The 23,748-nt window shown below is 42.8% G+C and overlaps 1 protein-coding gene across 4 annotated transcripts in view; it reads right to left on the reverse strand.

The window, feature by feature from the left end:
• The window catches only part of LOC101645827 (SPHK1 interactor, AKAP domain containing), a 170,299-nt gene extending 146,671 nt beyond the window's left edge, over positions 1-23,628 (reverse strand). For all 4 annotated transcript variants that reach the window (XM_045294726.1, XM_045294719.1, XM_045294718.1 and 1 more), the window contains exon 1: positions 23,317-23,628. In XM_045294726.1, the coding sequence (XP_045150661.1) occupies positions 23,317-23,348 (32 nt within the window). In that variant the 5' untranslated portion in view covers positions 23,349-23,628. The remainder of the gene's footprint in view (positions 1-23,316) is intronic.
• Between the last annotated feature and the right edge of the window lie 120 nt (positions 23,629-23,748).

The raw sequence follows: 23,748 nt of genomic DNA on the forward strand, positions 1-23,748 counted from the left end.
CTAATCTGGTTATCTATTTCCAAATTTAGCCAATAAAACTCTTGAACCCAAGGTCTGATCCACAATTGATCTTAGGGATGGCACAGTACCAGGGTCTCATTCCATGGCAATGGAATTACCATGCATCTGAATGCAGCTCAATAGCAGCTATCAACAGCCACAAGAGAGAGAAGAAAGAGAGAGAGAAATCATTGTCTGGGTCTAAGTTATTAAACAATAGTTATTAACCTGCTGCAAAACGCACAAGACCAATCAAGTGATGTCAGTGGCACAATAGCATGCCAAGCTTAGTAACGTTAATTATGACTGTGCTCTTGCAAAAGGTCAGGGATTATGTAGCAGAGTGGTCAACACACACAGATTCATTTCTTCCAGGACCATGCACACTTAAAAAAAAAAAAAGCAAAATGGTGAAATGAGCATTCACCTAGTGAATTTAATCTGTGTCTGTGTCCAAGGTTGATCACCCATTCAAACAGAATCCTATTTATTGCCCAAATTGCCCATCCACTGTATTGTCAACTACCTCTCTGTTTGGGGACTGCAGAGGACTATTTAAAATAAAACATGTGCATATAATTTTGGATGTAATTAAAGTAAATTTTGTTTACTAAAGTAGTTTTCATTTTTCCCCAGCCTGGTCTGTGTGGCTATGCTGAAATGATGTCTAGATACCAGCAATACTCAGTTCAAGTCTGCTTATGGCAAAAATATCCATGAATGGGAAGAACCAGAGACAGTTTAAGGTAAACTGTAAGTAGCATCAAAGATTAAATTTCAAGATACCGATTTCTATACCAATGATATAGTGTGACTATGACCCACACCAGAGAAAGTATTAAAAGCATTAAAAGAATCAGAAGGTGGGACTATACCTACGAATATAAATAATTTTGACAAAGGATATTTCTGCACATGTTGCAAATATATCCACCAGTATATATTTTTTGAGCATCATGGGCAACATTCCAAAATTTTCTTCGTCATAACATAGCCTTGAGGACATGAACTGCAGGATCTAAGAATACACAACACTTCGTTGCACTCGTGTGGAACTTGTACATGGATCAAGGGGCAGTTGTACAAACAGAACAAGGGCACACTGTGTGGTTTAAAATAAGGAAAGGTGTGCATCAGGTTGTACCCTGTTACCACATGTATTCAATCTGAATACTGAGCAAATGATCACACAAGCTGTTGGCATCAGGATTGGGGGAAGTCTTAATAACAACCTGAAGTATGCAGATGACACAACATTGGTTGCTGAAATGAGGAGGAATTGAAGCACTTGCTGATGAAGATCAAGGATTGCAGTCTTCAGTACGGATTACAACTCAATGTAAGAAAGACTAAAATCCTTACAACTAGACCAATAGGTAACATCAAGATAAATGGATAAGGGGTCAAATTTGTCAAGGATTTCATCTTGCTTGGATCCACAATCAATGTTCATGGAAGCAGCAGGCAAGATATGATGACACATTGTATTAGGCAAATCTGCTGCACAAGACCTCTAAAATATTGAAAAATTTTCAATATTTGCTACTTTGAAAACTAAAGTGCAACTGACCCAAGGCTTGGTATTCTCCATTGCATCATATGCATGTGAAAATTGTACATTAAATAAGTAAGACTGAAGAAGAACTGATACTTTTGAACTGTGGTGCTGGAGAATAATATTGAAAGTAACTTGGACTTCTAAAAGGACAAACCTACCTGTGTTGAAAGAAATAAGGTCAGGATACTCCTTTTAGAGGCAAAGATGGCAAAACTTCCTCTCCCATACTTTGGACATATTATCAGGAGAGATCAGTCTCTGGAGAAGGACATCATGCTTGGTAAAGTGAAGGGGCAGTGAGGGAGAGAAAGGTCCTTGATAAGATGGATTGACATAGTGGCTAATCAATGGTCCCAGGCGTAGGAACAATTGTGAGGAGGACAAAGGACCATGTAGTGTTTTGTCCCGTTGTGGATATGGCTGCTATGGGGTGGAGTGGATTGGTTGGCACCTAATCACCACCACCACCACCACAACAACAACAGGAACACAGAATCATAGTCTTAGGTGGCATCAAGGTTCATTGGTACAACAGAATTCATAGGAACAACATTCTGCATCTTACACATGATACATGAAAACACTTAGTCTATGGACTAATGGACTGTATGCATGTGGATCTCCATAACTCTGAGACTGAAGGAATTAGAGGTTGCCTGACAGTCCCTTACAACTATTTTGAAAGGGATCAAATAAGGAAGTCCTGGATAGAGTAGGAGGAACAGGTGGAGAAAAACGCAAAATTATAAAAGAGATTAAATTTTCTGGGCAGATGGAGACTGGTTGAATGCAAGACTATGGTCCTTAGTTACCCTTCAGGCTCTTAACTGAACTCACCCCCATTGGTTCAATGTTCAACCAATCGATAAACATGTCTATAAAGTGAACATCAACACTAGGGAGGTATGCATGTTTTAAAACAATCAACCTTTTGAGACCTAAAGAACAGGGGAGGATTCAGAAGGCAAGAAGAGTCAGGAAAGAAGGAAGTCCGGAAATGGGCACACAAGGATGAAGTGGGATAAGTGATGTTACATTGCAATGACATGAAACAAAGCATGTATAAATCATTGAATAGATAGCTACTCTGTTCTGTTCAATTTCACCCAATTCACAATTTAAACATTTTAAAGAAAATACTGAAGATTCAGGAAGCATAGAATTGGGAGTGAGAACCTTACTTGACCAAGCCACCCCGAGAGGTCCCATTGTCTGATTCATTTGGTCTTCATTTACTCTCTCCCTCCAGAACTCTCCTCTAAGTGTCAGATTTGAATATGGAACAGTGGAGCTAGTCCCCATATAGGAGTATATGCTATGTGTCCATCTTAAATTCAACTTATTTTAGTTCCAGCTATTTTTTCACTTGTCTTTGTGTTTTGGTTTCTGGCATTATCATGAACCCAATTTTCCAAACTGAAACACTTTGGGATTTCTTCTTCCTTCAATCCCAATCAGGAAAGTGTGCCTCAGGGTTTTTTCCTCTCACCATACTTATTCAATCTGAATGCAGAACAAATAATCAGAGAAATTGGATTATAAGAAGAAGGATGTAGCATCAGGGTTGGAGGAAGGTTCACTGACAGTCTATGATATGCCCATGATCCAACCTTGCTTGCTGAAAGTGAAGAGGACTGACCACATTTGGTGATGAGGATCAAGGATTACAGTCTTCACTGTGGGTCACATCTCAATGGAGAGAACTGGACCGCACAGAACTGGACCTCACAACTGGGCCAATAGGGAACATCACTGTAAACAGAGAAAATACTGCCGTTTTCAAGAATTTCATCTTGATTGGATCCGCAATCAAGACTCATGGAAGTAGCAACCAAAAGATAAAACTATGCATTGCATAAGGTAAATCTGCTGCACAAGACTTCTTTAAAGTGTTGAAAAGCAAGGATGTTACTTTCTGGATTAAGTTATGCCTGACTCTACTGATGGCATTTTCAAGCACCACATATGCATGCGAAAGTTGGACACTGACTAGGGAAGACAAAAGAGAACTCGATGAGTTTAAACTAGGCGGCAGGTGAAGCATACTGAAAGTACCAAGGGCTGTCAAAAGAACAAACGAATCTGTTTTGGAAGAAATGCAGGCTCCTAGGAGCACTGCGAGACTTCACCTCACTGGAGAGACCAGTCCCTGGAGAAGGCCATCATGCTCGGAAAAGTGGAGGGGCAGCTAAAAGGAGGCAAGGCCTCAATGAGATGGATTGACACAGTGGCTGCAACCATGGGCTCAAACATGAGAATATTGAAGATGGCGCAGGACTGGGCCACGTTTTGTTTTGCTGTGTGTAGGGTCACTATGAGTCAGAACCAATTTGAGGACACCTAACAACAACAACAACAACCACAATCGGTTTCCAAATCCTTCCAATTTTACTAAGTATGCTTTATGTCACATTTCCTTCATTCTTATTATCACTGAAGTGATTCAAGTCCTCATGTGTCAGAGATGAGAAATCAAAACTCATGGATGAAGTAATTTACTAATGAAAAGTGTGTATTGGAGGGGTTGGGGGGTTGAGATCAAGAGTCCAGACGAAGCTATAGGATCCAAGAATATAGGTCTGTGTTGCCCTATCCTAGATCTCCTAATTCAGACATAACCCATGTTCCCAAGCATGGTCTATGGAAAGTCCCACCCTCCTTCTCCATTCTCATAGAGCACACCAGGAAACCACATAGTCTGTTTCTATGCCATGGCCACCTTATCGATAGGGCTAATTTCCACACAGGGCGTCTTTAAAATCTCTCCAGACTGATCTATTGTTTGTTGATTACTATGGGGAATATGGTCTGGCCTAGGAGCTAGAACCATGACCTTCCTGTAAATTAGGAAAAGGAGTAAAAAGAATATGACATTCTCTCAGCTGCTTAGAGATCACCTTCAAATAGAAAATTCTCCATCAGCTTAAAGAAAACAAGAGACAAGGCAACATACAGATTAGGGAGGAAAAAGTTCAGCTTAGTTTGGCTGGATCTGAGAAATGTTACTAAATGATTAGGCATGCTTAGAAGCTGCAAAGGTGAAATTTTGTATTAATCTTGTCCATTTTCATATTGATAAATACTGATAAATATGAAATCCAAATGCCCTTTAAATATCGAATCTTCTGAACAAACCTCTTTCATAAAATGTTATTATTTTATTATTATTTGGTTAGGATACTCTTTCAAATATCAATCAAATATACTCTGATTGGGAAGTGACTTTTTCAAATATATTATTTCAACATAATATAAACCTTTGCATATTTGTGAGTAATAATAAGTTAATTTTAGGGTCTTTCATTCCATGTTCTTTTTCCTTATATTAAATTTCTTGGCCTTCCACATCAGATATGAGCATCAATAGTAGATTCTATACCCTCTGTCCTCACAGGTGAATTGGGTTCAGACATGGCGTATATACTCCATTAATTCATCTAACAAATATCTTCCATAGCCATGTGTACGTCAGATACTACACTAGGAACTGCAGATAAAGTAGAGACCAAAGATCAACACTAACCCAGCCCTCAACAACTCACAATAAGTGAGGAAGGCAGGTGTTAGGCAAAGAATGATATAAGGCTGCAAATAGCTATAAATGTTGTCAGCTATGGTGAAGTGCTGCCTGTGACAGTATTTGACTGAGTGATGGAGTTCAAGGAAAGCACTGCTGAGAATCTGGAACCTGAAGGCTAAATTGGACTTAATTAAGTGAAGAGAAATGAAGAGGAAAGGACGGTCCTTCCATGCAGAGACCTGGTGACTAGGATGACAAAAGAAGGTCAACTTGCTGATGCACAGACCACCAGTAAAATCAGTGGTCATTCAGTAGATTATGACTTATGACGGGCCTATGTGTCACAAGAGTAATATGCTTTATGGGTCTTCAATGACTGAGTTTTCAGAAGTAGCATACCAGTGTTATCATCCAACATGGCCCCAGGTAGATTAGAACCAACTTTTCAGTGGGCTGCTAAGTGCATTAGCATTTGTATCGCCCGGGAACTTTGATGAGTGGGTGTGTGATAGTTCAGCTTTCTCTCACAACTCGAGTGGAACAGGATTCTTCCATGATCTGATATGGTAGATCTGATCTACCATAGCGTGGTCAACTCCATGATGGACTCTTCAGTGAAGCAGCCAAGCAGTGATTCAGGTCAGTCTTGATGCAATGGAGGGAGGCTTCCTTCAAAATGTGGTCTACTCAGTGCACAGATTGGCAGTGTGCAGAGTTAGCTCACGTCCACTGCTGGAGTTGGACTTTCTATTATACCAGCTGCCCATTCCAGAGGGAGCAGGGCTTGCAAATTATTAGGAGGAGCGTTCTTTTGTTTTTCCTTTCAGTAAATGTTCATTGTTACCTGTTCATTGTCTTTCTCCAAGAAACAACTGTTGAGTCATAGAGTCTGGAGCCAGGTCTCTTATCAAAGCTGGATTTTGCACTTTTTTGTATTTTATGCAAATATACTACTTAGAGAAAAATAGATTCCTTAGACTGTGAAACTCATCGCATGCTCAATGCTTTCATATAACTGTATTAGATACTCATGGGCCTACATTTGGGCAAATCTCCATTATTAATAACAATTGGGGAAATATGTTGTGGAAAGGTCACTTTTTCACTTGAATTATACTAACTGACCAAGTTAATTAAACTCATTCCCTTAATTGCACCTGGGTAAATGGTATCTTAGTTAGCGCTTAAGCAAGGTCACTGATTTGGTCATTTTTGCTAAGTGAAATTAGTGCATCCACTCAAAATGCGAGCCTTGGTAAGGTCAGCATTGGACCACTAACTGCAAGATCTCCAGGCCAAGCCCACTAGTTGCTCTTTGGAATAAAGATCAGACATTCCAAGGATGGCCTTGGAAATCCTATCAGAATCAACCTGATGGCAGTGGGTTGTTGTTGTTGTTGTTGTTTGGGGGGGGGGGGGGGTTAGCCATTCGAAAGTTTTTAACGCACCATGTTATATTTGTATAGCACTAACACATCAATGGAATAAGTTATTTACTATTAATAGTGACAACAAGGCTCGTGTGGCAGTTAGATTTTATGTCAACTTATGCCTGGAATGAAAGTGTAGGGGGGAGCCCAACCATTCAGTCAGGTAACAGCCTGATGATGCCTTCGTGGGGTGTGACCTTTTTTTAGGAGAGACCCTGAGAACATCTTTCTCTCTCTTTTTTGTTTTGTTTTGTTTTTAATCATTTTATTGGGGGCTCTTATCACAATCAATACATACATTCATTGTGTCAAGCACTTTTGTACATTTGTTTCCCTCATCATTCTCAAAACATTTGCTTTCTAGTTGAGCCCTTGATATCAGCTCCTCATTTTTCCCTTCCCTTCCCGCTCCCTGCTCCCCGCCCTCCATGAATCCTTGATAATTTATAAATTATTATTATTTTGTCATATCTTAGACCTTCCGACGTCTCCCTTCACCCATCTTCTCCACTGTCTGTCCCCCAGCATGGAGGTTATAGGTAGATCCTTGTAATCTGTTCCACCTTTCTCTCTCACCTTCCCTCCACCCTCCTGGTATTGCTACTCTCACCACTGGCCCTGAAGGGATCATCTGTCCTGGAGTCCCTGTATCTAACTGTACCAGTGTACATCCTCTGGTTCAGCCGGATTTGTAAGGTAGAATTGGGATCATGATAGTTGGGGGAAGGAAGCATTCAAGAAGTAGAGGAAAATTGTATGTTTCATCATTGCTACACTGCACCCTAACTGGCTCATCTCCTCCCCACGGTCCTTCTGCAAGGAGATGTCCAACAAAGTGGGTGCATAAACAAATGCGGTGAAGAAAGCTGATGGTGCCTGGGGTCCTATAGGCTGGAAGATAAACAAGTGGCTATCTAACTGAGAAACAACAAAGCCCACATGGAAGAAGCACACCAGCCTGAGAGATCACAAGGCGTCGAAAGGATCAGGTATCAGGCATCAAAGACATCTTTCTCTCTGTCCTCTCTCCCTTTGCTTCCTGTTGCTTGGATTCTATGTCTGCCTCCAGGGGCGGCCGCATGGGGGCCACTGACCCTGGGAGTTATTGGTGCCCTGCCATATTCCCACTGACCGTGGGACCACGTGACTCTGTATACACCTGCTGGTGAACTCCCTGCTTCCCTCTTCACCTTTCTGTTTATTTGGCCTGCAGCAACGTGAGTCTGTCGAGGCCTCCAGTTAGCATGGAGCGAGGGACGTTAGTGGGGCTGGGATGCCTCCTTCATATAAAATCACTTCTTGATTTAAGATGCTTTCGTAAACATATATGGGCGTCCCTGGTTTTGTTTCTCTAGGCAATCCAGCCTAACACAGCTCCTACCGCAAACATACCTCACATACTGATATAGTAACGTGGCCTTTATAGTAACCGATGAAAGGAACAGAGTAGAGTATGGTGGGACCCATCCAGAGAAAGAACGTAGACCTTCTTAAGCCAATGCCATGAGGTGGAAAACTCCAGAAGGAATAGCTATCCTATACCTGGAGAAGCTGAATCATTAAGCACTTGGGCTCCCAGTGAGACAAAGATCTTTTGTCCCACTTTTTAAGTGAGCAGAAAGTGGCTGCATGCCAGTGGGTAACTGGATGCCAGCCATGACGACAGACTAGGGGTTAGACAATCTCTCCTTTCTCTTCCATGGTACCTTCAGATACTTGTGTGACCCTGAGAGGGACATGGAATCTCTTTAACCAAAGAGATCGGTTAATACAGAAACTGAATGGCTCTCCCAATCCAATCAACCCTTCCCTGATGATTTGTTCATTACAGAAGGCATACTTATTTTTTTAAATACTGGTAAAATGAACTGATTTTCATCATTTTTATTATTTGCACAGATCAATTACCCACCAAAAACATTCATATTTCTCATGATGTTAATACATTCAGCCTTCATTGTTGTGAATTTACTTGGCTCATCTTTTTTCCAGGTTCCAATGACGCTCACATGACAGAGATGTCATTCACAGCAGTGGATTTTATTCCTTTCAAGGAAAGTAAGTAACTCTCCCCCTGCCTCTAATCTTCCCCATTCCCAACTATCAATGTTAAAGGTTTTAGGGGCCCCTTGAGTCAGTTTTCCACCCACAGTGACCCAGTGTGACAGAGTAGAACTGCCCTATAGATTTTTCTAGTCTGTAATCTTTTTTCAAAAATTATTTTATTGGGGGCTCGTACAATTCTTATCACAATCCATACATACATCCATTGTGTCAAGCACATATGTACATTTTCCCCCATCATTCTCAAAACATTTGCCTTCTACTTTAGCCCTTAATATCAGTTGCTCATTTTCCCTGTCCCTCCCCATTCCCCTGACCCTCATGAACCCTTCATAATTCATAAATTATTATAGTTTTGTCATAAGTTACCCTGTCTGATGTTTCTCTCTGCTCTCTTCTCTGCAGTCCATCCCTCAGGGTGGAGGCAATACTTAGATTCTTGTAATTGGTTCCCCCCTTCTGCCCCACATTCCCTTCACCCTCCAGGCATTGCCCCTCTCACCACTGGTCCTGAAGGATTCATCTATCCTGGATTCCCTGTGTTTCCAGTTGCTATCTGTACCAATGTACATCCTCTGGTCTAGCCAGATTTGCAAGGAAGAATTGGGATCATGATAGTGGGAGGAAGCATTCAAGAACTAGAGGAAAGTTTTATGTTTCATCGTTGCTACCCTGCACCATGATTGGCTCGTCTCCTCCCCACAACCCTTCAGCAAGGGAGTGTTCAGTTGCCTATCTTTTATAGATAAGGATCATCAGGTCTCTTCCTGCCAATCCCCTGGGTGGATTCAAGTTACCAACCTTTCTGTTACCGCTGAACAAGGCTCCTGTGGCAACTAGATTTTATGTCAACTTGTGCCTCAACCATCGATTTCAACTCACAGCCATCGAGTTGATTCCGACTCATAGTGACTGGGCCCTACAGAATAGGACAGAACTGCCCCTTTGGGTTTCTAAGACTGTAACTCTTTACAGAGTAGACCTCATATTTCTCTCTTTTGAGCAGCTGGTAGTTTTGAACTTCTGGCCTTGAGGTTAGCAGCGCAATTGGCATGACCACTAAGCCACCAGGGCTCCTTGGCTCAATCATCCATTTGAGTCCTATATTTTCTTCAAGTTTAAATGTGGACTAGATCGTCACCTTTTCTACCTTCCTCAATATATACACTCTTAGTCGTTGAATGGAAAAGATCTTAGGTATGGTCTACAGGGCCTGAGTGATGTTAAAGTTCTGGTGCCAGCTCTCTATCCTCCAGATAGCTCACTTCCTCCTTAGACACTTGTTTTACAGTGATGTGTGTGATAAACTGCAGTTCATTTTCTAAATTACAGAGTTCCAAACCATAAACAATCCCATGGCTGTGGAGTCAACACTGACTCACAACAACCCTGTACGGTACAGTAGAACCGCCCCATAGGCTGCCAAGGCTATAAACCTTTATAGAGGCAGAATGCCTCATCTTTCTCCCACGGAGCAGCTGGTGGGTCTGAAACATCAACCTTTGGGCTGGTGGGTGAGCGCTTAAACCTGTGTGCCAACAGGGCTCATCCAACGATGCCATCACATTCCCCTCGCATGCCTTTCTGCCACCATTACAAGAGAAGAAGACCCAAAATGGTCTTCAACAGAATTCCAGGTCATATCAGTGGCCAGTTGCTAATGACATAAATGGAGTGCATGCATCATTTAAGTTGCTATTTTGAAGCACTGTTGATTCAGTCACAATTAAAAGAAAAATTGAAAGACTTCAGGTTTAATTGAGTGCATGAGTCATCAAGAAACCCATTATACAGGGCCAAGATAACACTTTAAAACTGTTATTGCAATTGGTTCTCTATTTATTTTTGATTGGCATTTTAGTGTTGATCTGAATTACCCAGATGGATTCTTTCATTTATTTATCCACAAATTAAGTGGAAGAATGGGCCGCTAAAATGGTAAAGAAGCAGGTAAGCCAATTCAGAGCTACAGCTTTTCAAGTTAGTTATTATATTCTTATTATGCCACAAATTATAAATTTTCAGAAGAGAAAGCAATTCCTTGTATTTTTTTCTGACATGTCAATTCTGAAATAGAAACAGAGAAAAATCTCAATTCTCCTCGTATCTTTGGAAGCAATCTGAACATATTTTAAATGTTCTATAATTTTATGGAATGATTGTTAATAGCTGAGCAAAGTACACTGCGGTGTAGAGTTGGTCTTTTTAGGCAGGAGTGCCCTGGACACACGGCGTCCTAATGGCACAGTGGTGACGAATCAGCTGCTAACCAAAATGTCAGCAGTTTGAACCCACAGCTGCTCCGCTGCACAAAGGCCTGGCTAGCTGTTCCCTGAACCTCCTGTGGGGCAGTTGTACTCTGTCCTTGAGAAGCGACAGGAGTGAAAGCCACCGAGCCACACTGGCAACCCTTCAAACCCATTGATGACACTCACAATAGATGGACGTGTGTTTAAAAATCACGTATAACATCACGCTTAAAGAACAATAGATAAAGATAGCCCATCCTACTTTGTCACTGTGTTGAATTAAATATTTGCTCTCAAATACTTGGCTTTACTTTAATTCAGCAGTTCTCAACCTTCCTAATGCCTCGACCCTTTAATACAGTTCCTCATGTTGTGGTGACCCCTCCAACCATAAAATTATTTTCGTCGCTACTTCATAAGTGTAATTGTGCTACTGTTATAAATCGGGCAAATATTGTGAAAAGGTCATTTGACCCCCAAAGAGGTCACAACCCACAGGTTGAGAACCGCTGCTCTAATGCACTAACAATTATTTTAGAAATGAATTATAACTTTTTAGATACAATCACTGAAGAAAATCTGTCTAATTTAAAGTGAAAGAACCATTGTTTTACATGGATTGCAATTTTCCAGAGACATATTCATTGTTGCTTATACTCAGAAAAATTACTCTAGTACAACACATTTCACAGAAAATTAGTGGTAGCTTCTCTGGTTAATTCTGGATAGTTCCATCTCATTGCCCTAGAACTTGTGATAGAGAATCGAAAAATGCATGTTGCTTTTGTCAGATGCCATTGAGTCAGTTTCAACTCACAGAGAGCCCATGTACACCAGACTCAAACACCGTGTAACAAGACACCCACAAAGATAAATTAAAACTGCACAAAGAACAAGAGGAATTATAAAGTGAGATCAACATCAGGGTTAAAGACAGGAAATATTGAGGTCATAAGCCCAACACTGTTGTTATAATTGAGCTTTAAATTTGCTTCTGGAATTTCTGGCAGCCCAAATAAATGTAAAGGCATGAGCAATTAATTGTGGAATTATTTTTCATTAAGAAAAAAAAAAGGCATGTAGACAAGTTCTTCTGAATCAGCAGATCCCATGATCTTCCAACTGTATCTTCGACTTTATTATTATTTAAAATGGGCTCAAATGCAATGATAAGTATAAGAATCAGGGGTTCAAGGGTTCATCCTTGGCCCTATCTGTAAAACCTTGTATAATTTAGGGTAATTACTCTAACTTTTCTTGACTTCAAGTTCCTGTGAAGTTGAGCAAAGTGACCTTAACCAACATCGTTGCTAGTTCTGGAAGTTTATGGTTTTGGGGTCCCTATTTCTCGAACAGGGAGAAGGAAAAAACAAACAAAATAAATCACTGCCAAACCAAAGCAGACAGCACATCTCACTGCCATCGAGTCGGTGCTGACTCACAGTGACGCTGTAGGGGTGGAAAGCCCACTCTCCCTCCCTCGGAGCGGCTGGTAGCTTCCAACTGTTGACCTTGAAGATTGCAGTCCAATGCGTAACCACTCCATCACGGCTCCTCACAGAGAGCATAGCCCATGATATTTCAGAGGCATATTTCATAGGGTACATTTCTCATTTGGGAGAACTATCTTAAGACATGACAGGGCACCTGTCCAGCATGTCAAAAGCTGTTGAGAATCAACTAAGGAAAGTTGGGGCCTTCAGTTAGCCGGGGAGAGCGCTCTCAGGGAACAAACCCAGAAACTGAACTCAAGAGATTGCTGGAGGGCACTTTCCACCTCCATCCCTAGCGGCAAACCCAAACCCACTGTCATCCGCGTGGAATCCAAATCAGAGCAACCCAAAGGACAACACAGAGTTTCTCCACACAGTTTCTGAGGCTGTCAATCTTTATAGAAAGCAGGCAGCTTCATCTTTCTCCAAAGCAGTGGTTTAAACAACTGACCTTGCAGTTAGCATCCCAGTGCTTAAACTGCTGTGCCACCAGAGCTCCTATCCTTAAAGTGTCCATGCCCCAAACCAACAATCAGTCTCACTGCTGTCATTCCATTCCATCTCATAAGGACCCTGTAAGACAGGGTAGAACTGCCCCTGTGAGTTTCCAAGATGAATTCTTTATGGGAGTAGAAAGCCTTGTCTTTGGTGGTTTTAAACTGCTGATCTTGCACTTAGCAGCCCCATGTATAACACACCTTTGATGGTAGGGACTTGGTCTTACTCTGCCCCAGAGCCTCTGAGGTGTCTGGTAGAGGGGTCAGTAATTGCTATCTATTGATGCACTCCCCAGTATTCCATGTGCTCCTGGTGTCTTCTCGGCTACTGTGAACAGTGAGGCAGCTAATGGGGGGCTTAGGGGCTTGCCTCATTGTCTATCTTGGACATGGCAGAATGAGAATAAGCTCTGAAAATCCCTTAACCTATTGTAAAGTAAGGTATTTGAGGATTGGTGGGACAATCCTATAGAGTTATTTTGTACATGCACGTGAGTGCACATTATGTCACAGTGTGCAGTATATACTAGAAATACAAGTTAGGTATAAATTGGTAGTATTTTTCAAAATGAGAGAGAGAAACAGGGAAATCAAAGAATAACATTTTAAAAGCGGGGAAGCGAATGTGCACTGAATTTGTGAGGGTTAAATGTGAAATTGTGAAACAGGAAATGTGTGAATCAACGCTACTATGTAAGCAAATCCTTGTTCACACTGTGCCTAGACCAAGAGCCTGCAGACCATAGTTTTTGTTCTCGCCTGAAACTCGTCCACGGGGCTAGGGACCTACAGAAACCTGGCTGGTAGCAGTCCCCTTTCTCCCTTCCTACATATTTTGATAGGAACATATTCAAGAATATGAGGGGATTTCAGAAAGTTCACGGGGAAGTGTGATTAAAATGTGGTGGGATTTGCCTTGGACAGGCATGTTGCAGTGCTTAGTACACAGGCAAAAGTTTCAATGTCCTCTTACATTGTTAGCTAGTGATAAAGCCTTTGGAAGTCCATAACAAAAAGAGATCTCTGTAGGACTTGTTAGAAACTTTCCCAACCTATCAACAGGCCATCATATCTTCCATTTCAACCCTGAAGATGGCTGCCAGGTAGCACTGCCCAGTTAATGTCACAGCATCAAATAAATTCACAATTCCCATTGCTTAAGACCACAAGGATTGTTGCCTGCTCACATTATACAACATCACGTTATTGGGGGTCTGATACAAGTAGCCCTCATTCAGAGTCCTGGTCGTGCAGAGGTTAAGAATGGCCATTTGAATACATTAAACCTCTGCATGAGAAAGGTGCTCTCCCTCTGTCAAGGGTAAAACGAACACAAGGCAGATAGCAGTCCAGTGGCTAAACTACATCACCGCCACCAGGACTCCTAAATATAACCATAAGGTTCCTTAAAATCGGAGGAGGGCAGCAAAAGACAAGGGAATAGAAGAAGGACGCAACCCACTGTTGATGGCTTTGAAGATGAAAAAGAGGACCAGCAGCCGGGAATACAGGTAACCTCGGAAACGTCTCCCAAAAGGCACGTGACCTCATCAGCACATTGGTGTTAGCCCATGACACTTACTGGGCTTCTGCCTCACAAAACTGTCCAATAATAATTGTGCGTGTCTTGAGTGGTTTTTGATTTGTTACAGTAGTCAGGTAAAACTTATATAGCTCCTTTAGATTCTTTTGAAATAACTTAAACTTCTAAAATTTATTCTAACTAGTTTTGCCAACTATTTTAATAGTTTGAGCAGGTCATTTTCATTTAAAATTAAATTAATAATAGCAGTGCTTTGATATATATGTGTGTGTATATATATATATGTATATATACATATATATATATATATATATATTTATTTATTTATTTATTTATTTATTTATTTTGAGAGAGAGAGAGAGAGAGAGAACATGGCAGCTCTTCCTTCTCCAGCAGAAACATTGCTTAGTGTACAGGCAACAGTTTCAATGTCTGGATTCTCAGGCTTCCTGGGGACACAAAAGTTTTTGTTTTGGCGTTCAACTTCCTGTACGGAGTCCCTCCATCATTTTCCTTCCTCTCCTCTGGGTGGGAAAGATCTTTAGAGCATCCCCCTGGTTCCCCAGGTGCATTTTGTTCAGAGACCATGTTCTGAGAAAGATGGAACCACGAAGAAAAACCCCGAGAGTATGCTGAAATGATCTATGAAGCCCCTCACGGGCAAGAATCATTTCTGACTTAATTCTGGATAGGAGAACAGCTCAAAGCAGTGCCTGGACAAGTCCACTTTTCATTCCGTTCTTCCCCAGTCACTTTTCGAGGGCGCCACACCTGCCTCAGTAACTTTTTCAGAATCAGGGGGGAGAAATGTCTGGGACTTACTGAGACCATAAGGACCCTGTGCACAGAATGAAATGCGATGGGTCCTACACCACTTCCCCAAGCGTTCATAGGCTTGGGGCCTCTGTGGAAGCCACAGTGTCAATCAATCTTGGTAAGGGTCTTCCTCTTTGGGGTCACACTCTACATTGACAAGCTTGATGCTCTTCTCTAGGGGCTGGTCTCTCCGTAACACACCTAAAGCATGTGACATGAAGTCTCACTGTCCTTCCATGTAAGGTCTCACCTGACTGCACTTCTTCCAAGACAGCTATGTTTGTTCGTCTGGTAGTCTATAGTGTATTCAATATTTTCTACTATCATCATAATTCAAAGGTATCAATTCTATGTGTTATTTAATGTCCAGCATGCACATACATATGAGGTGATTAAAAGTACAGTGGCGTGGGTCAGGCACACCTTAGTCATCAAAGTCAGGCCTTTGTTTCTTAAAACTTTACCAAAAACATACCCATTGCCATCTAATTGATTCCAACTCATAGTGATCCCCTCCCCGCCCTGAGACTTCGAGGAAACAGACAGTCTCATCTTTCTACCTCAGAATGGCTGGTGAATTTAAACCACTGACCTTGTTTGTGATTAGCAGCCCATTCCCTAACCCACAATGCAACCACAGTTCTTTTTTTGCAGGAGATTTGACCAATGCAATATATTGTTGACTGTCACCATCCATGGACATGTCCATTAATTGTGGATCAAAGTAAAATATAATCACTGGCATTTCAATATTCATGATCAGTTGTTGTTATTGGTCCAGTTTTCGTTTCATTTATGTTTGGGTATAATCTACACTGGAGGCTGTAATCTTTCACCAGTAAGTGCGTCATCTTAATGTTAAGCTAGCAAAGTTGTATTAGAGATTGCTAATGAGGCTTCATTCCATCTTGATATCATCTTCTTCCTCGAGTCTAGCTTCTCGTAGTACTTGGTCAGCATACAGATCGAATAAGTATGGTGAAAGAGTACAACCATGATGCACATTTTTCCTGATTTTCAGCCACACGGTATCCCCTCATTCTGTTAGACCGCCTCTTGGCCTACGTACAGGTTCTACATGAGCACAATGGAATGTTCGGCATGTCCTGTTCTCTGTGATGTGACTCACAATTCAAGTACTTTTGTATAATTAATAAAACACAAGTAAAGATCTTTCTGCTTACAGCCAAGATGAATGCAACACAGCAATGATGCCCCTCATTCTATGAGGTCTTATCAAGTCCCTGTGAGCTGGAATCAACTGGATGGCAGTGGGTGTGGTCTGGGTTTTGATTGTCTTCCTGTATGATGCTTTTGCTATCACCTTACAACTCATCTGCTCTTTAATTATTAGTGCTAACTGCATCAATCTATTCTTGAGATGGTCTTCACATTCAAAGTGGACTATAATGTACTTAACATCTTACTTTGGCTCTCTGTTGACTGGTTTTAATGTTCTTCAACTTCAACTTGAGTGTGTGTAGGAGCGGAATAACTTGTGCAGTCTAACTCTGGCCTTTTATTAGCAGATTATAATGCACATCTCCATTAGTTTTCTTTAGATAGAGTCGATTTGGTTCATTTATTTTTAAATCATTTTATTGGGGGCTCGTACAACTCTTTTCACAATCCATACATCTATCCATTGTTTCAATCATATTTGTACATTTGTTGCCCTCATTCTCAAAACATTTGCTTTCTACTTGATCCCTTGGTATCAGCTCATTTCCCCCTTCCTTTCTTATCCCCCTCCCTCCTTATCCCCCCTCTTCATGAACCCTTGATAATTTATAAAGTATTATTTTGTCATGTCTTACCCTGTCCATATCTCCTTTCACCCACTTTTCTGCTGTCCGTCCTCCCAGGAAGGGAGTTATATATGGATCCTTGCAATTGGTTCCTCCTTTCTATGCCACCTTCTCTCCACCCTCCTGGTATCATCACTCTCACCACTGATCCTGAGGGGTTCATCTGTCCCCTTCTGTAAGGGGATGTCCAGTTACCTACAGATGGGCTTTGGGTCCCCACTCTGAACTCCCACTCATTCACAATGATATGATTTTTTTGTTCTTTGATGCCTGATCCCTGATCCCTTTGACACCTTGTGATCACACAGGCTGGTGTGCTTCATTCATGTGGGCTTTGTGGCTTATGACCTAGATGGTCACTTGTTTATCTTCAAGCCTTTAAGATGATTTGGTTCTTATATACTTCATCCACATGTGAGATTGCTATTTGAAAGAAGTTATTTGCAGTGAAGAAGTAGTTAGTCTTATAAAATTCCATCATGGGATCTCTGGTCATTTTTGTGACTACAACCATATTTTACACTATTGAAATTTCTACATTATATCTTTTGCATCTCAATAGCCAGAAATTATTAATGTATCTTGATTGCATGTTTGATTAATTTCAAACTACAGAACTTGGTGAAACAAAAAACAAAAAGAAACCTTTGCTTTCTTTATCTTTGGCATTAGTTGGTGGTAGATAAATTTGAAGAACAATGATGTTAGTTTTCCTTGTCGGCATATGGGTGTTCTATACCTCATGATAGCCCTTGATATTTCCTTTTTGACAATGACCACGAGACCTCTTCTTCAACTTATCATTCTTGGCATACTAGACCATATGATTGTCTGATTCAAAATAGCACATTTCAGCTCGCTAATGCCTATGTGTGGAATGATATTAAGAACTTCATTCATGAAGAAAGATTATTAAAAAGACAGATGTGTTAGACTGAGTTGCCCAGAGAAACAAATCTAGAGACATGCATATGTGTGATGGAGCTTTATATCAAAGAGCCACTGTATATTAAAAAAACATCCCAGTCCAGTCCAGATCAAGTCCTTAAGTGTAGTATTAGCCCCTAAGTCCAGTACTAGTCAAAACATCTTTCTTCAAACTCATAGAGCATATGCAATGAAGCCGAATGCAGGAAGATCACAAGCTGGTGCTGGAAAGCCCTGTGGATCCAATGGTGGTGGACGCAACTCCAGGGCTCTGGCTGCCATTAGCATGGCTCCATGTGAATTGTCAACAGGAAGGTGAAGCAAAGAGAGAGAGTGTGTGGCCTGCCTCCAGGGAGAAAGAGGAAATTCCCAGTATCCTCATGAGAAGGTCATGCCACATGGAGGGGGTCATCAGGCTGTGACCTGATTGACAGCCTAGACTCCACCCCTTTACTCTTAGTCTCCTCAAGTTGACATGATATTATGTAACTACCACAACAGGAAAGAAGGAAAAGATCTAAGTGGATGTCAAAAGAAACCAGAAATGTGCTCTTCACTGTAGAGAAGCAAAGGCAAATATCAAAGAGCTCAATAGACAATTGCAAAGGGCAGCTTGAGAAGACAAAGTAAAAATATTATAATGAAATGTACAAAGGCCCAGAGTGATATTTTAAATGTCTTCCCACCTGAGGGTTCCTCATCTGACTCTATATCAGGCAATGGTATGCTGCTATTCAGAAGGTGTTCCCTGGCCATTATTTTATCGGACATAGATTTCCAGGTCCTATCTTGGTAGTGCTGACAAAGCCTGTCCAGCATGTGCCCATGCTGGTGTACCGTCCAGCATCGCAGCAACATTCAAACCACAAGAACACAACCACCTGGCAAACATGTGGTGGGGGTTTCATCGAGGACTAGTTCAAATAAGCTGATTGCAAATCTGAGTCTATACATCACTGACTCCAGATTCATGTTGTATGGCTTTCTCCCTAGAGGTGCAAGATAAAGGTGTTATTCTTGAAATAAAACTCTGAGGTCCAAAGACAACAACCGCGTTTAAGAAGGCAAGTGGTTGATGAAGCCAGTGAAGACCTCCTTCCAAATCTGAAATACAGACTCTCCAACCCACGGCCATCGAGTTGGCTCCCACTCACAGTGAGCCTACGGGGCGGGGCAGAAGGGTTCTCTAGACAGTGTGAGACTGTGCATCTTTATGGAAGCAGGTAGACACTTCCTGCTGGTGGGCTTGGTTCACCAGCCCTGTGGTTGGCAGCTGAAGGTCTAGTCCACTACCCCACCAGGGCTTGATAAAATATTTGTTTGCGCAACTTTCTTTTCAGCCATGGCCGGCTATACAGGTTGATCTTCTTGCTTTTGTGCTGCGCTGTGTGATCTAATGGCATCATCATTTGTGACAAGCAGTGCTGGAGAATCGTCTTTTCTTTCTCCATCTGCCATAAAGTAGGATTTTACATCCTTGGTAGAAAGGGAGCTGAACTCGAAGCCAGGAATTTGTGCAAGACCTGACCCTGTTGTATACTCTTGGTGTGGATTTTTAATCTAATTATTTACCTCATTTAATTCTCTTTGGCCTCAAATGTTGTAGCTGGGCAGTGAAGATAATGAGGGCTGTCATAACTAACAAGGATGTGGCCACCTAATAAGGTAATGGAAGGGATAACCTTTGAGGAAAACATGAACCTTCATCTGGTGGATTCTGATGCACAGTGACCCTATAGGACAGACTATAACTGCCCTCATAGGTTGGTAAGACTGTAGCTCTTTCTGGAGAGTACAAAGCCTTAACTTTCTCACAAGAAGCAGCTGGTGGTTTCAAACTGCTGGCCTTGTGGTGAGCATCCCGGTGTGCTGGCCACTACATCGCTAGGGCTCCATCCACCTGTAAGCAACCAGTGTGGTGAAAAGGACTTTATTTTATAAGGAGTAACAATGCATTCTGCTTGAGTGACCTTACGAAAACAGGTAAACGTCTCATCAAACAGGTGTCTAAGGAAGCTCGACACAAACTTTTAGATGTTAAAAAAAATTATTTTCTTTATTTCCTCTTGACCTAAACCATTAGTTAGAAAGGTGGTGGGTTCTGGGTCTATAATATAGCTCACAAAGGGAATATTCCATTTCGTGTTGGAAGCCTCTTCCAGCTTTTAAGAAATCTGCCCTGTAACCCACACGATGTATTGCTTTAAAATGAAAATATCCCTAGTAAAAACTAGTGGAAGCTTTCACTGATAAGATAGTATAAGATAAAATAATAATATAATAAGATATAATAATAAGATAGTCTGAGAACCCGAAAAGCTTCCTTTATAGTAATCATGTATACAAAAAACCAGAGCCGAACTGTCTCTGTGGCTTTTCTGGGCTGTAAAATATTCATAGAAGCCGAATGCCTCATCTTTTTCTCAGGGATCGACCTGTAGGTTTGAACTGTGAACTCAGCTGTTAGCAGCGCGACCTGTAACCTACTAGGCCACCAGAACCTCTTAATAAAGTACAAGTCAATTTACATTTACAGATGAAGCTTCCAAGACTAGTGCTGCATGAGAATTGCAGTCATTCATATCTTTTAGCTAATTAAACATTTCCAGAAAGTGTAAAAACCAACACAAATTGTGCCTTTGTCATGAAACTGGTATGTTACTCAGTCATTTTATTTTATTTTCTCTGCCAGTTTTCAAGCATAATGATTTACATTGTTATCATTCTAAACTGAAATACAATAGTTTCTAGCCACTAACTTTCTTTTATTAGATATTGAATACAATTCTGGTTATAAAGCATGAATCGAACAAAAATGGTTAGTTTTCCTGACGGTGCAGTCATGTGCTTGATGAGGATCCAGTCCTCAAGTCTTTAAAATTCCAAGTTTGAGGGCAAGGGGTGTGGCTAATATATGGCTTCCACATACCATTCGAGGAGCCTTGGTGTCACAGTGGTTATTCATTGGGCTGACATCCTCACGGCCAGCAGTTCGAAATCACGGGCTGTTCCCCAGGAGAAAGCCTGGACTCTATTCCACTAACGAGTTACTGTCTCGGAAATTCACCGGGCCATTCCGCCCTGTCTTACAGGATGGCTGTGAGCTGGCGTGGACTGGGTGACACTGAGGTTTTTCCCACCATTTTAAATTCTGGAGGACTTTTTCCCCCCCGAGCAATACCTATGGTTTTCTCTGGTCTTAAAGAAAAGCAGTGACTCTTCTTGTAGTCAGTAAATAGAAGAACAAATGGATCTATTTTAGTACGCAAAGACGCCTCTGTGGCACAGTGAGTTAAGGGGAGTCAGCTGTTACAAACCACCAGCTGCTCCGGGTGAAAGAGGCCGCAGTCTGCCCCTGCCTGTCCCCTCAACACTTCCATCTTCCTGTGGGGGCTGCTCCAAGTCCGAATCAAGTCGGATGCAGGCGAGGGGTTCGCTGTGGTTTATTGGAGGGAATGGAATCCTATTGACCCGAATAAGCATTGCTAATGGAACAGCTGAAATGACCACACTAATATATGAACATGTGACCTGGCTTGGTCAGTAAACAGGCTTTGAGTCACAAGGTGGAATTTGCTGCGGCTGAGGGTGAAATCCGTGACCATTTTCATAGATGAAGATGGAAAGCAAGACGGCTACTATGGTTTATCTTTCGACCGACCAGTCTACTGTACTGCAAGAGACATGGTTTTCAGAAATTTGACCCGAAGGGTTTCTAGGATGTTAGAAAATGACCACAATGTGTCTCTAGGATGTTAAAAAATGCATAGGGCGGTACTCAGGATTTAAACTTGGCAGGATTGTAAATCTGAAACACTACATGCATAAAGCTAGCAACCTCTTAGTCAAAGCACATGTATGGAAATGATAACACCACCCAGTAAACCACCCAGGGCTGTTGGCCTCGTGCAGTAGCACAGATATACATAGAAACAGAGAAGCAATGCCTCCAGTTAACTTGATTTTCAAAATGCTTTACAATTTTACCCCCACACTTGTGGCCCTGGGATTTGTTTTTAAGCTTTAAAAATATTTCTCAACTCCCCCCACCCCCGCCCTCCACCCAGTCCCTTTAACACATCAGAGCAGGTGGGAAGGGCTTGCCTCATGGGGGTGTGGACCTTGCTGGCCAGACAGCTAAAACTTCTCTTTTAAGCTCAGCCTAAGGCTGCACCTAGAATTCACCACCAGCTTTGAAAGAGCCTTAGCTACTCTCCCGGGAGAAAGGCCACTTAGGGACAAATGCTAGGGCAGGAAAGAAAGCTCGAATTTATGGCTGTATAAATATTTAGGCTCTAGATGGCAGGCTCTGACACCTTTGGCAAGCAGGCTGGAACCTCCTCTCCCACCTCTACTTTGACTACTTGGTGATCCAGTGTTAGCCAGTTGTGGGATCATTGCTGCTCTCCAAGTCGCTGAGCTTGACCTGTTTACCCAGTGTCTGATATTCGCATTAAGAGCAGCCTCAGTGTTTGGTGGGGTGGGGGTGGGGGGCACCACCATGGACATCACACTACATTTCAGCTGAGGAGAGGTAAGGCTGGGTGAGCAGAAGACACCTTTAGCCTGTGCACAATAGCACCATTCTGCCCGCTGTGCGCCAGGCACACAGAGTGCCAAAGCCACCAACACTCAGCAAGGGACACCGCTAGGTTTAGAGCCTCAATGTAAGCCTGGAAGTTTATAGGTGGGGGGGGGGGGCGGTTGTCATTTTAAGAATCTAGAGCTCTCAGACCTTCAGAGGACTACTGACTCCCCCCAGGAGCAAGGTACCAGGGCACAAAAGGAAGAGATTGGAGGAGTTGCAAACCCAAGGGGTGGCAGGTTCCTGGCACCTGGCAGCATTGCAGGCAAAGTCCATGTGTGGACCTGGGCTCGGTGGAGTCAAGGGGGGTGCCACAGGAGATGTGGCAGGAAGGACTCACAGACGAGCTGGGGAAAGAGAACGGACCTAGGTCTTTGGTATCTTTGTTGCTGTCTAAGGGTGGGTCTGGGTTAGGAGTAGCGCTCACTCTAGGGGGTCTCAGAATCCTGCTAAGAACCAGATGGAAAACTGGAAGTGGGCGTACCTTGTACTGCCCCTAATCCCCATCTCTTGGACACCCCTCTCCCCACAAGACCAGACACCTTTCCAGGCTGCTTGCACTGAAAATCCGACCCCTCTCTCCTGGAGAGGAGATGTCCCGGACCCCCAAGCTGCCCCTGCGCCTACCAGCTCAGCCTCCTGTTCTCTGAGGCCAGTGACTGGAACCACGGTGGGCAAAGAGTGCCTTGCCCAGCCTGGTTTGGGGGTATTTCCAAGGGGCTGCTCCGCTGCAGCTTTGCCCAGACCCGGGTCAAGTTTGCCAGCGCCCAGGCGCGGAGGTGAGTTTGGGGGACGCTGGGGTAAGCACTGGGGATTCCAGACCTACCTTGGCACCGAGAGCAGGGAGTTGTCGTCCATTGTCCAGGGGCGCGCGTGGGGAAGAAAGGCGGAGAGTGCCGGCGAAGGACCCAGGTGGCAGCCGAGGCCGCCCGTGGGAACGCAGGGATTGGCGAGCCCGGCGGAGGCGCGCGGAGACCAAGCGCACTGGCTGGGATGCCTGAGCCCTGAGACTGGCTCCTCCCCAGCCAGTCTCTGCCTTCCTCCCTCCTGGGGGTCGCTCTTCTCGCTCCAGCGCCAGCCTTTCCTTTGCTCCAGCAAGCCACTTCAGCCACAGCCTGGACTCTGCTCCCGACGACACTCTTCCAAGCTGGCCCAGCAGAGGTGACTCCCACAGACTGCTGTCTCCCCGCCCAGCAGTCCAGTCTCCTCCCTCCTTCCCTCCCTCCCACCCTCTCTCACTTCTTTCTCTCTCCCCACC

This window comes from Echinops telfairi, unplaced genomic scaffold (assembly GCF_000313985.2).
Source record: "Echinops telfairi isolate 266 unplaced genomic scaffold, ASM31398v2 ScPeMD7_3;HRSCAF=10, whole genome shotgun sequence".
NCBI lineage: Eukaryota > Metazoa > Chordata > Mammalia > Afrosoricida > Tenrecidae > Echinops > Echinops telfairi.